The sequence below is a fragment of the Physeter macrocephalus genome, chromosome 12 (assembly GCF_002837175.3).
Source record: "Physeter macrocephalus isolate SW-GA chromosome 12, ASM283717v5, whole genome shotgun sequence".
In the NCBI taxonomy this organism is placed as follows: Eukaryota; Metazoa; Chordata; class Mammalia; order Artiodactyla; family Physeteridae; genus Physeter; species Physeter macrocephalus.
The window spans coordinates 56,366,636-56,379,171 of NC_041225.1; the positions used below are offsets into that span (position 1 = coordinate 56,366,636).

Here is a 12,536-nt window from a genome sequence, read left to right on the forward strand (position 1 = left end):
ACAGATGAATGGATAAAGAAGATGTGGCACATATATACAATGGAATATTACTCAGCCATAAAAAGAAATGAAACTGAGTTATTTGTAGTGAGGTGGATGGACCTGGAGTCTGTCATACAGAGTGAAGTAAGTCAGAAGGAGAAAAACAAATACCGTATGCTAACACATATATATGGAATCTAAAAAACCAAAATGGTTCTGACGAACCTAGGGGCAGGATAGGAATAAAGACGCAGACGTAGAGAATGGACTTGAGGACACGGGGAGGGGGAAGGGTAAGCTGGGACGAAGTGAGAGAGTACCAATGACATGTGTACACTACCAAATGTAAAATAGATAGCTAGTGGGAAGCAGCTGCATAGCATAGGGAGATCAGCTCGGTGCTTTGTGACCATCTAGAGGGGTGGGAGGGAGATGCAAGAGGGAGGGGATATGGGGATACATGTATACGTATAGCTGATTCACTTTGTTATACAGCAGAAACTAACAGAACATTGTAAAGCGATTATACTCCAATTAAAGATGTTAAAAAAAAATCATGTGTCATAATGGCATCATAGTTCCCATCAACATCAGAGAAAAGACAATGCTTCAAAAGAACAATGCTTCAAAAATTCCAACCTAGAATGCCATATTCATACAAATTATCAATTGTGTGTGTGTGAGGCTAGACATGCAGAGTCTCAAAAATTTTTACCCCTCAAATTTCTCAGGAAGTTATCAAAATGTGAGAGAGGGAGAAATTTATGAAGGAGGAAGAAGACTTGGATTCCAGGAAATGAATTCCCAAGGCGAAGCTATGGAAAAAACCTAGAAAATAAACATTTCAGATTGGAATAGGAGGGAGGAGGACCCCAGGAAGACTTAACTTTAATAAAAACAAAACAAAACAAATTAAAACAAAGCCAAAAAAACCTCCCCAAATCAGGACTATTTATGGTTTGGAAAATTATATAGAGGCATCTTTCAGACTGCAGAATATGGGGAAGTATGAAAGTCTTGGCCAGGGATAAAAAATACAAACTAAGCAAATAAAAAATACAAACTAAGCAAATAAAAAATGAAAAAATTATTAGATATAAGAAAAAATTTTAAAGACAGTAAGTGTAATAGTAGTATAATAACTGACTCAGCAAGTACACTGAAAGGATAAGAAGAATGAATGATGAATGAAGAGAACTATTAATAAAATCTTCACCTATTGTAACACAAAGCCTATAAATAATAATAGATAATGCTACAGATGGCAGAAGACACAACTAGAAGAATTTATCAGTCTCTTTAGCACTATTTGACTTTTAAAGTATGTACCTGTTTGATAAAAAGACAAATATCAAAAACGGTATATATCATATCTTAAATATGAAAAGAAGTCATCCAGATTAGTGCTGTCCCACTGCTGAGGAGGCAGATCAGGAGGGCATTGGGGGAGGAATGGTAGCACTTAAGCTGAAGGAATGTTAAGATTTCCAGAGTGCCATTACTTCAAGGGAATCATGTGAGCAAAAAAGCTCTATACCTATCCACCACTATATGCACAATGACTAACAGCATACCTGGCACATAGTAAGTGGTAAAAACATTTATTGAACACATAAATGAATGAATAAGATAGTTTGTATAGAGTGATCAAAGAACACCCAGCAGACAAACATGGCTAGAGAGGAAGGTCTGTGGAGGCAACTAGTAGAACTTAAAGTTAATGAGGCAGGGACTTGCCTGGTGGTGCAGTGGTTGAGAATCCACCTGCCAATGCAGGGGACATGGGTTCGATCCCTAGTCTGGGAGGATCCCACATGATGCGAAGCAACTAAGCCCGTGCGCCACAACTACTGAAGCCCGTGCCTAGAGTCTGTGCTCTGCAACAAGAGAAGCCACCGCAATGAGAAGCCCATGGACCACAACGAAGAGTAGCCCCCACTCGCAGCAACTAGAGAAAGCCCGTGCGCAGCAACGAAGACCCAACACAGCCACAAATAAATAAATAAAATAAATTAATTAAAAAAATAAAAAGTTAATGAGGCAGACAGAGGCCAGACACCGGAAGACTCCAAATGCCAAGAAATATGTACTTGATCTTGTGTGCAACTAAGATATGTCAAAAAGTTTTGAGCTAGGGAATATTGTAAATAAGATAATGTTGAAAAATTCATCAGAATACGGACTAGTCTGTGAAAATACACGTAATATGTGTAGGACCAAGAATTGGGTTTTTTTTGGGCACAACTGGAACTATATCAAGGTTTCTAAAAGCATATCAATCTTTAAAGCCCTTTCCACATAATAAAAAATAGTATGGTAGAATATTCTATGGCTATGTATTGTAATTCATCCAAAAGTGTATATACCTAAATTACTTAGCCTGTTGCTGACCTCTTTAATCTGTTTTAGTCCTAATAATTTTGACCATTCAGTCTATTTTTTAATAAACACTGCATGCAATAATGATAGAAAAACAAAAAGTTAAATTATCAATTAAAATACAATTACCAATATGGTGTACCAATGAAAGACTTCCGTTTGGCAATTGTAGCTGTTATCTGAGCAGACACTCCAAAATCAGCTATTAAAAAAAGAGACACGTTTAGAAAATAAAATAATGTAAAATTATTTAAAAGTAACATGAGATATTTTAAATTATTTCCACTAAATTAATTTCACAGAAATGAGATATTCTCAAACATCACATTAAAACTTGTAACTCCAATGGACTAGCATTAAAATATCACAAAATAGTGCATATGATAGCCAAATGGATTCCCATACATCCCCACACGAATCAAATGACAACAAAAGTCAAGAACAAATAATTTTGATGAGGAAGAGACAACTGAGAGAATCTAACCTGCCAGATTTAATGTTATAATTTCTAATTCCCAGGACCTGAAATTCAAGGAAAATCACTGGAAGGGACCTTAAGTAGGAATACATTCCATTCACTTCCTGCCATACACATAACAACTGACATTAAAAAAAACAAAATCTCTACTGGTAAATCTATCTACCATGAAAAGACAAACAGAATATTCTCAAAACTCTTACCTTAGCAATATATTCTAATACCAATAACAATCACTATCAAGAAATTTATTTTTATGTCAGTTTATTTTTATGTTGCTATTTTTTAAGTATATTGAGTTCTAATTATTTTCTAGTTTTTTAATGATGATTTCTAAATCTTTATAAACTAAGACATATTATATATATGATGTCTTTGAGTAAGGCACGTAATATTGACACAAATTTTAAATTGCAGATGGAAACTGTTCACTAAGCCATCAATAGTTAGATAACTGATTTTCTCATATTTAGAGGTGGCTTAGGAAAATTTTATTACATGTAAATTATGATACTTTTAAATCTGATTAGTCCCTATTATAGGCTATAGGTCAAAATAGTTTAATCATATTTTTAGAAGATAAATATTTGCTTGAATTTTGATTTTATAGTGATATGTAGTTCAAAATAATTGTTTCATATTTGTTATTAAATACTTCATTTAATACTTAACAGACATAACTCTGTTTTATAAAGTTACTATATTGTACATGTTTCCTATCTTAAACTTTCAGATTAAGTTATTATTTAGGTATTGAACTGTTTTAATAACTTGACAATCAAAACTTACAGTTTCAAATAAGGCACAATTCAGCATATAAATTACATTCTTATATAACTAATACAGTGTTTTATTTTAAAAGCTTGTGTAAGCAGGTAGGATTTTTTGCATTATTGAGTTTTTGGCTTTTGTTTGTTTGCCTTATTTTTTGGTCACAAGGTAATCTCGTACAGATTTCTTACTAGAAGTCCCACTCCTAGGGTTAGAGGTGAAAGAATTTTTAAGGGATATTATTTCACTATATCTTTATAATGAATCTGTCCCATGTGAAGGATAGACTTTATCCCCACTTAAGAGAAGAAGAAACAGATACAGAGAGATTACATATGTCATGTCCTGCAATGAGATTTCCACCTAAAGATAAATAGATGCTGCTGAGGGAGGGGAAACCTAGTCCTAAAGAGGAAAACATAAACTTACTATGTTTTGGAATAAATTTGTGCAAGTGACGAAATTCACATTTACTTACCTAATTTCACATGACCATTATCCGTTAATAGAATGTTAGCTCCCTTCAAAGAGAGAACATTTTAGTTAAAGTAGGAAACATTTTATCAGAAAGCACATATAAAAGATTAAACATATATATTTAAAATAATCACAAGTGGCAGGCTTAAACCTAGAAATACTGACGATTTATACTAGGCCCAATTAAAATGTTAAACCATTACATTCATAGGAAAATTTACTGTCCACTTTTTAGGCAATTTGACTATCCTTACAAAATGTTCTGCCTTGCAAAAAGCTGCTATTAAAATAATATGAATGTTATTATGAAAGTGACATATTAGTTTTAATCTGAATGCTATTTTCTTACTGATAAGCACTGTCACTATACTAAACTGTTACCTTACAATGGCATTATTCAGTTCCTTGAATTACATGTTAAACTTCATTGCCATTTCCTGTCCAAAATCACCAAAACACATCTCCCTTTCTAGGTACTTAACATCAGTTGAACCAATGCTAATGTGTAAGACTGAACCTTACTACTTAGTCTGTGGGGCTGTCTATCCTAATGTGTCTCTGCCCAGAGTCTGGGGCCATTCAGTACATAAACAACTAGGCGCAGTCCCACAGAATTAAAATGTCACCTGTTTGCATGACCTAGCAGCATTTTTATCCACTTTTGCTTCTTGACCTAAGCTCAAAGAAGAAGGTGATAATAATGACTTCATCTTCAAAAACGGAGAGCTTTTGGAGGAGGTAGAAATACTGCCTCTCAAAGGTACTGCAGGCTCCCCACCCCTGCCCCCACTTTGGGCAACTTTTAAATGAGGAAGCAAAAGTAATCCGCTATGGTTCAGGATGCAATCAATTTTGTAAGTATAAGTTCGGGGTAACAAATACTAGGAAACCCCTTCCAGCCCCCGAAAGAGGAAGAAATAACCAAAACCTGCACCCCTTGATATTACTGCAACTCTAAGGAGTAATGGGAGAAATCAGAAAAAGGAAAAAGAAACTAGAGTAGGGATTTCAACTTGAATTAGGCCCTAGCTATCTAGACTTCTGCCAGAGTCTTCAGTTTGGTCTTTCCCCAGCTCCAGATTAATTTTTCTAAATTACAGTTTATATCATGTCACCTGCACTTACGATGCATTCTTCCATCCATCCATCTAAGTGTCCATTCATCCCTCTCTCCCTGACAAACTACTAGCAACCAGATGCTACTTCAAGCTCTGGGGTTATAGTAATGGAAAAGTTCCAGCTCTCAAGGAGTTTACATCTAAGCAGGAGAGAAAGAAAATCTAAAAACACACACACACACACACACACACACACACACACACACACACACGAATGAATGAACCAATAAATGATTCAAAGCCAGGTAGAGATAAGCACTCTGAAGATAAAGCAGGAAGGGAACGCCTCCCTAAGGCAGGGATATTTAAGCAGAGATCTAGTTGAAGAGAGGGTGCAGAGTCATGCCAAAATCTAGAAGAACATTCCAGAAAGAGGTAACAGCAAATACAAAGTCCTGGAACCAGAATGAACTCAACATATTCCAGGAACTCCAAGTTTAGTGTGACTAGAACAGAATGAGTAAAACGAAGAAGAGTATGAGATGAGGTCAGAGAGGAAAGCAGGGGCCAGATCATGCATAACCTTAATGGTCATGGTAAAAACATCTGAATACTGTACTGAGTATGATGGGAAGCCAATGGTGTTTTATAAGCAGGAGAGTGACAAGATCTGATTTACAAAGGTCACTTTGGTGTGGGGTAGAGAACTGACTGTAGGATCACTCAAGAATGGGAGCAGGGAGACCAGTTAGAAGGCTATTCCAGAAGTCCAGGTGAGATATAATATAATGGGGGCTTAGACAGGGTAGAAATAGTGGTGGTGGCTAGAATCTATCCAATTAGGTCCAAACTCTGAAGTCCAGCACACGAGTTCTTGCATAATGGAGCAGCAAACCTCCTGGCCAACACCATCTCTTATCACTCTCCTACATTCTCTTCTCTTCAATTATATGGCACAGCCTTTATACCCCCTAAAATGACTCCACACTTTGACCTCCGTATCTTTGCTCACACTGTTCCTTCTGCTTAGAAGGCACTCCAACTTCCATTTCTGACAACAATCTATCAATCCTTCCAGATCATTTAAGTGCCAATGACACAGAATCTTTCTTGATACACTTATCTTCTTAGGATCTCTCCCACCTTTGAATCCAAGGCTCTTTGCTTATGTCTTTTAAGTGGTTTATGAACAATACTTAAAGTAGAGGATCTCAGCAGGTGATCTGAGAGTCCACTGAAATTTCATGCAAAATTTGAAGGCATGTGCATAAGAGCATTTTTGGAGGAGAGAGTCCATGGCTTTCATCAGAGACGCAAAGAGCACATGATTCCCACACCCACATCCCCTGCAAAAAAGGGTTAGAAAAAACAAAAGTTTTTTTGTTTGTTTGTTTGTTAGAGAAAACAAAAGGGGGAAAGAAAAAGCAGGAGGTAAGAGGAATGAGGAAGAAGAAAAGAAAAGAAAAGAAAAAATAAATGAACAGAGAGAATATCCAGGCTGGGAAGACGGCAGTATCTTTGGAAATAACCTCAGAGTCCTATGATAGGGGTTGTTTACCACAGCATGTCCCATGTACCTGCTCTCCTCTGCCAGTTAAAGACCAGCAGAAAAGGTCAAGGCTTAGTTTATCCATTTTTATACATTATTAATGACAGTTCCTTAAGATTGCCAAAGTTTACTACAATACTTAAAGCATGAAACTTCCTAAAGACTGTAACTTAATGGAAGCTATGGACCTAATTTGCATTTTATAAATAAATAACTACAAATAAGCTAAAATGTGTTATTAAAACATGAATCCACAGTTGTACACTTTAAAAGGGTGAATTTTATGGTATGTGAACTGTATCTCAATAGAGCTGCTATAAAAAAATTAATAAACCCTTCAAAGTATCACTCAATTTTATTATAGTAACATATTAAGATAACAAATTCATCAAATAGAATAACTGATAAAATTTTGCTCAACAGTTTGGTCAGAATATTTAAAAATGAAGAGACGGCCATTAGGTAAACATATGATATATACCTTTATATCCCTGTGCATTTTTCCTTTACTGTGAAGATAGTATAATCCCTGGAGTTTCAAAAAAAAAAGAAAAATTAACAAGACTTTAACTACAGAACACACTTTGGGATTTAAAGTCATCAATGAGTAGTATTCTGTCTTATTTATTTACTCATTACAGAAAGCACTAGTGATAATCACTTTATTTTACCAGAGTATCCGAAAAGATAAAAGAATCGAGAAAATGAGAGGTGGAGCTCAGTTTGAACCACTAATTTTCCTAAGAGAAATAATCTTCACTAAACTCTGCAAATAGTTTGAAATAACTTTTTAAAAGTAAATATCCAATTAGTATCAGAATGAGTTTCAATCCCATAAGAATGCTTAATTTTCAAGCCTTTCTTTGGTATTAAGAGGAATATAAAAATAAATAACAAATCCATAGTGCTTAAATTTTAGGAGGTACATTTTGATACTGAAGCTTTAACAAGTTTATTTGCAAATATAATTTGAGTTTACTACACAACTTTGAAATGTATTAAATTCAAGAGTTTACCAAACTAGAATATTTAAATCCTTACTCTGCTTAACAGGTAATGTACAATAATTAAACATTTAGTTTAATAAAGAACATTACTTTTTAATTAACATTGAATTTACCTGCAGTGTTTCTCTGCTAACATATGCAATTTGCAGTTCTGATAGAGGTCCCGTTACTATAAGAGGAGACAATTAATGTTAATAAAATTAGTCAAAGTATGTTTTTCAATAAGAGACAAAGTTTACAAGTTCCACTAAGCAATAGACTTAATATACTTAAATTCTACTAAAAAGTAAGCTCCATGAGGGCAGGAATTTTTAAAAATCTGATTTGCTCATTGTATCCCCAGTGTTTAGAACAGTGCCTGGCATGGAAAAGCTACTCAGTTGTGGAACGAATAAAACATTGAAATAGTCACTAAAATGAATTACATTTTCATTTTTACACCTGATCATATTACCTCTTAAATGTTAAAAGAAAGAAAGCATGGCCAAGACGTTTAGCTAGTTTTTATTAAAGCTTTTTTAAAAAATTGACATGTAAACATGTGTTATTGACTAGGTTAAAAATCAATACTTTTTCCCTAAAATTATTAGCTTTATAGATATAAAATTAATATATGTTCAATATAAAAAATTCCAATCAACAGAGACAGGTCTTTTCCTTATCCAAACCAGTATTACGCAATAATAAACAATACCAATAGTTTGGCCTATAGTCGTACCAGATGACTTAAAACACAGATGTTTTATATAGTACAGGTATGTAGTGCACAAACACATAAACATAAATGGAATCATATTACACATACAATTCTGAAACTTGCCTTTTCACTTATCATGGACATCTTTCCATATCAATATACATAGCTTAATCATATAATATTTAAATATTTCCTCTGTGCACATCTTTTGACTATGAAAAACATTTAAATAGTTTTCTCTTTCTCACTATTTAATCACTTTAGAATAAAGAAGTTAGGCAGGAAAAACTATTCTAGAAACTGAATCAAATTCCAACCATGAAATCACATGCTAGACAGTGATCTCCCATTTACCTAAACTTAACAGCTTTGTAAAAATGTGTAGTTCAGAGTACTTGTATTTTACAATTCTGGAAGAGAGAAATCTATTTCACTTAGATTCTTTTGGGCACAAGGCTAAGTTTAAATGAGGATAAACCATATAGTAACTAAATTCCGTGGCTTGTAAGCCTACTCTCATCCAGTAAGATAGGCCTTCTTGAGATGTGTGTTCCCACGATACAGCAAATAAGATAACCTGAAAACCCTGAAAGTAACACCAGGAAAAAAAATTTTTAATAATCTTTTAAATGCGTAGCTAAGCTCATAAACAGTAAGAGACTTGTCCAGAAGCCAAACACAAAAACGAAAATGAAAAACAGAATGGTAAAAATGACAAATAGTCTAGTTGTCTCTTAGGGGAAGGCCAATCTTAGTAAGCTAGGGCTTTAGTTTTATCCCCTACATGGGCACAGAAGAAAAGGTTATAGCTCTGCAGAGGAAGAGTTAAAACAAACACCCACATAAAACCAGAATCCTCAAAGGGCTACACCCTCAATAAAATAGTGGACTAGCACCAGGAGATGACTAGGGATTTGTGTGTCACGGCCTGGGATCTGGACAGGAGAAAAAATGTTTCCTCTTAGAATTTAAAAGGCCTCTTCTCCACTCAGGTTTAGGGTTCAAATATATATAGAAAACAATGAGGTCACTGGGGTCTCAGGGAAAAAAAAAATCCAACACTGTCAGAAGGACACACTCTCAAAAGCCATACGGAATTCCCCCTGAAGATGATCTCAAAATTATGAAACAAATGAGAAAAAAAATTCACCATAAATGATATAACAGAATGCATAAAGTTGTTAAAGGACAATATTAAACAGAAAGAAAAATTTTCCGTGAAAAATATAGACAAAAAATCTATTATGTTGGAACAGTAAAAGGTTCTAATGTTAGTTCTTAAAGAAAAAGTAAACAAAAGGAGAGGAGAAGGAACTCATGAAAAAATGTAAAGTCAAAAGTTGCCCTGCTGCTCTCACCCTCGTGGTCAAAATATGTCCATGAATTCTCTAATACATCCCCCACAAGAGCTGGAACTTAATTCCCTTCCTGAGTGTGGGCTGGACAGAAATGACTTGCTTCTAAAGAACAAATTGTGGTGGTAGTAACAGAATGCAAATACTGAGACTACATCATAAAAGGTTTTATGGCTTCCTCCTTGCTCTCTGGCATCATTTCCTCTGGGAGAAGCCAGCTGCCATCCTGTGAAGACACTCAAGCTGTCCTATAGCGAGATCCTTGTGGCAAGGAATTGAGACCTCCTGCCAATAGCCATGTAAGTGAATCATCTTGAAAGCAAATTCTCCAACCTTAGTCAAGCCTTCAGATGACTATAGCTCCAGCCAAGAGATTGACTGCACCCTCATGAGTGACCATGAGCTAGAATCATCCAGTTCACAGACATTTGGTCCTGCCCCAAACCTCCCTAAGACTTCTGGTCCACACCAAAAGGCTCTTGATATTTGTTCATATTTGGTCCTGCCCCAAATGTCCATAAGACATTGGGTCCATGCCAAAAGATCCTTGATATCTGGTCCTGTCCAAAACCATGTGGCATGAACCAAATATGCTCATGGACATTCTGGACAGGACCAAATTTCAAGGATTTTTGGCATGGACCAAATGTCTTATGCAAGTTTTGCTCTGTCCTGTAAGGGAAATCACCCAATTAAGCCATTCTTGAATTCTTGACCCTTAGTAACTGAGATAATAAATGTCTGTTTTAAGATCACAAATTTTAAGATCATTGTTATAGAGCAATAGATAACTAATATAGTTCTCCTTTCAGGAGAGTTAAATTTAAAACAATCATTTGGAGTAAGTGATGGAATTAAGGACGTAAGACAAAATATAGAATTTGGCTTAATGGTACTTTATAAATAAGTGGAAATAATTTTAAAAAGGAGGCTTTAATCAAAAAAATTTTGCATGATGGATCAAATTTGGTTTGTATACACCAGCAAAGAAACAAACAAAAACCCACAAGCACTGTGGTAATTAGAAAAGTAGAACTCGTCTTTCACCAAATAAGGTAATCCAGGATATTTATTCTACTCCCCATAGAATGACAACATGATGAAAGAGAGAGAGGAGAGGAGGAAAGACACAGAGAGAAATGGAGGTATGTTTTATATGGCGATGCAAGTAGACAGCAGTGTAGACTACAGCCAAAGAGGAATATACGTTGCCATGAGGAGGTTATCTGGTAGAAACCTGGGTGCAATCAAAGGTGTGCACACAGAGAAAGACGGTTTGGGGCTGCATATAAGCCTGTATATTCTCAGCATGCATGTTTGAGAGCATCCAAGTTAATGTGAAATTATTTCTTCCACTGACCTAGTTGCTGTATAAACAAATCAGTACTAACAGATTCATATTACTATGTTACTTCCATCAGAGGGCTGAAATGGAATAACAATCATGACAACCTATCTCTGTAACTAAATTGGCTTTCTTGCTTCTTAATGAAGAAAGCAGAATCAGACACCTAAGAGCAATCATGTATATCTGATGGGATTACCAAACAATCTAAGACTAAAAAATAAGTATGCTTAAAGAAACTAAAGATATAAAAGAAGGGATGAAAAATTACAAGGAAAGAATACGACAAAAAATGGAAAGAGATTTTTCATTTCTAGAAATGAAAAATATGGTCACCAAATCAGGTGTACAATCAGTGAACCAGAAGATGGTTATGAGTACCCTCAGTGCTCTGAGGGATTAAAAAGTGGAAAAATGAAGCTCACTTTAAGAGACATGGAGAGCTAATGTACATCGAACTGAAGTTCTAGAAGGAGAGATCAGAGAACCTGAAGGAGAAAATATTTGAAGGGATAATAATTGATCATTGTCAGACTTGATAAAAGAACTAAAATCTCGGACGTAAGCACTTCAAGTCCCAAGCAGGAAAAGTAAATCTACATTTAGATACTAGAAGCACCAGAAATAAAGAGAAAAATCTTAAAAGCAATTACAAAGAAAGGAAGATTACCTGCAAAGGATCAAGTCAGCAGAAGGTACCAACAACTACAGAAACTAGAAGACAATAGTCCAGCATCTTCGAAATGCTAACAAAAATACCTGTCAATGGAGAAAATGTGCCTATGTCCACTTAAACTATCATTTAAGAATGAGGATCTAAAAAATAAAAAATAAAAAATAATAATAATAAAAAAAAGAATGAGGATCAAAGACAGAGTTTACCACTAGAGGCCTAGCTGAAAAAAACTTCAAGAAGGAAATTAATAAGTGTGGAAACAATAGTAGAGAAATTAGTCCTAATGAAGGCAAAAAAAGGGGAAAATAGCTTTTTGAATTTATAACAAGCTTCCAGAAATACCGTGTATGTTCTGCAGTGCAAAATGATGACAAATATTTCTCAATTTTCACTAAACCTTTGAAATCAAAATCTCATTAATAAAAAGGAAAATTTTCTCAAATATGAAGAATAGCCACACACCTAAAAAAATATATTCTCAGAAAATAACTTTATTTTTTCTTGCCTCCTTTGTCATAGATTAGTTGACCATAGGTGTGTGGGTTCATCTCTGGGCTTTCTATCCTGTTTCACTGATCTATATTTCTGTTTTTGTGCCAGTACCATATTGTCTTGATTACTGTTGCTTTGTAGTATAGTCTGAAGTCAGGGAGTCTGATTCCTCCAGCTCCGTTTTTTTTTTCTCAAGATTGCTTTGGCTATTTGGGGTCTTTTGTGTCTCCATACAAATTTTAAGATTTTTTGTTCTAGCTCCATAAAAAA

At 35.0% G+C, this 12,536-nt stretch overlaps 1 protein-coding gene across 9 annotated transcripts in view; it reads right to left on the reverse strand.

The window, feature by feature from the left end:
* Positions 1-12,536, reverse strand: part of MAP4K3 (mitogen-activated protein kinase kinase kinase kinase 3) — a 209,215-nt gene that overhangs the window by 70,440 nt on the left and 126,239 nt on the right. For all 9 annotated transcript variants that reach the window (XR_003682283.2, XM_024118950.3, XM_024118949.3 and 6 more), the window contains 4 exons: positions 7,815-7,870; positions 7,176-7,223; positions 4,089-4,131; positions 2,491-2,563 (listed from right to left, as the gene is read on the reverse strand). Coding sequence is in view for 8 of the 9 variants with exons in the window: in XM_024118950.3 (XP_023974718.1) it covers positions 2,491-2,563; positions 4,089-4,131; positions 7,176-7,223; positions 7,815-7,870 (220 nt within the window). In the remaining variant the exon portion in view is untranslated. The remainder of the gene's footprint in view (positions 1-2,490; positions 2,564-4,088; positions 4,132-7,175; positions 7,224-7,814; positions 7,871-12,536) is intronic.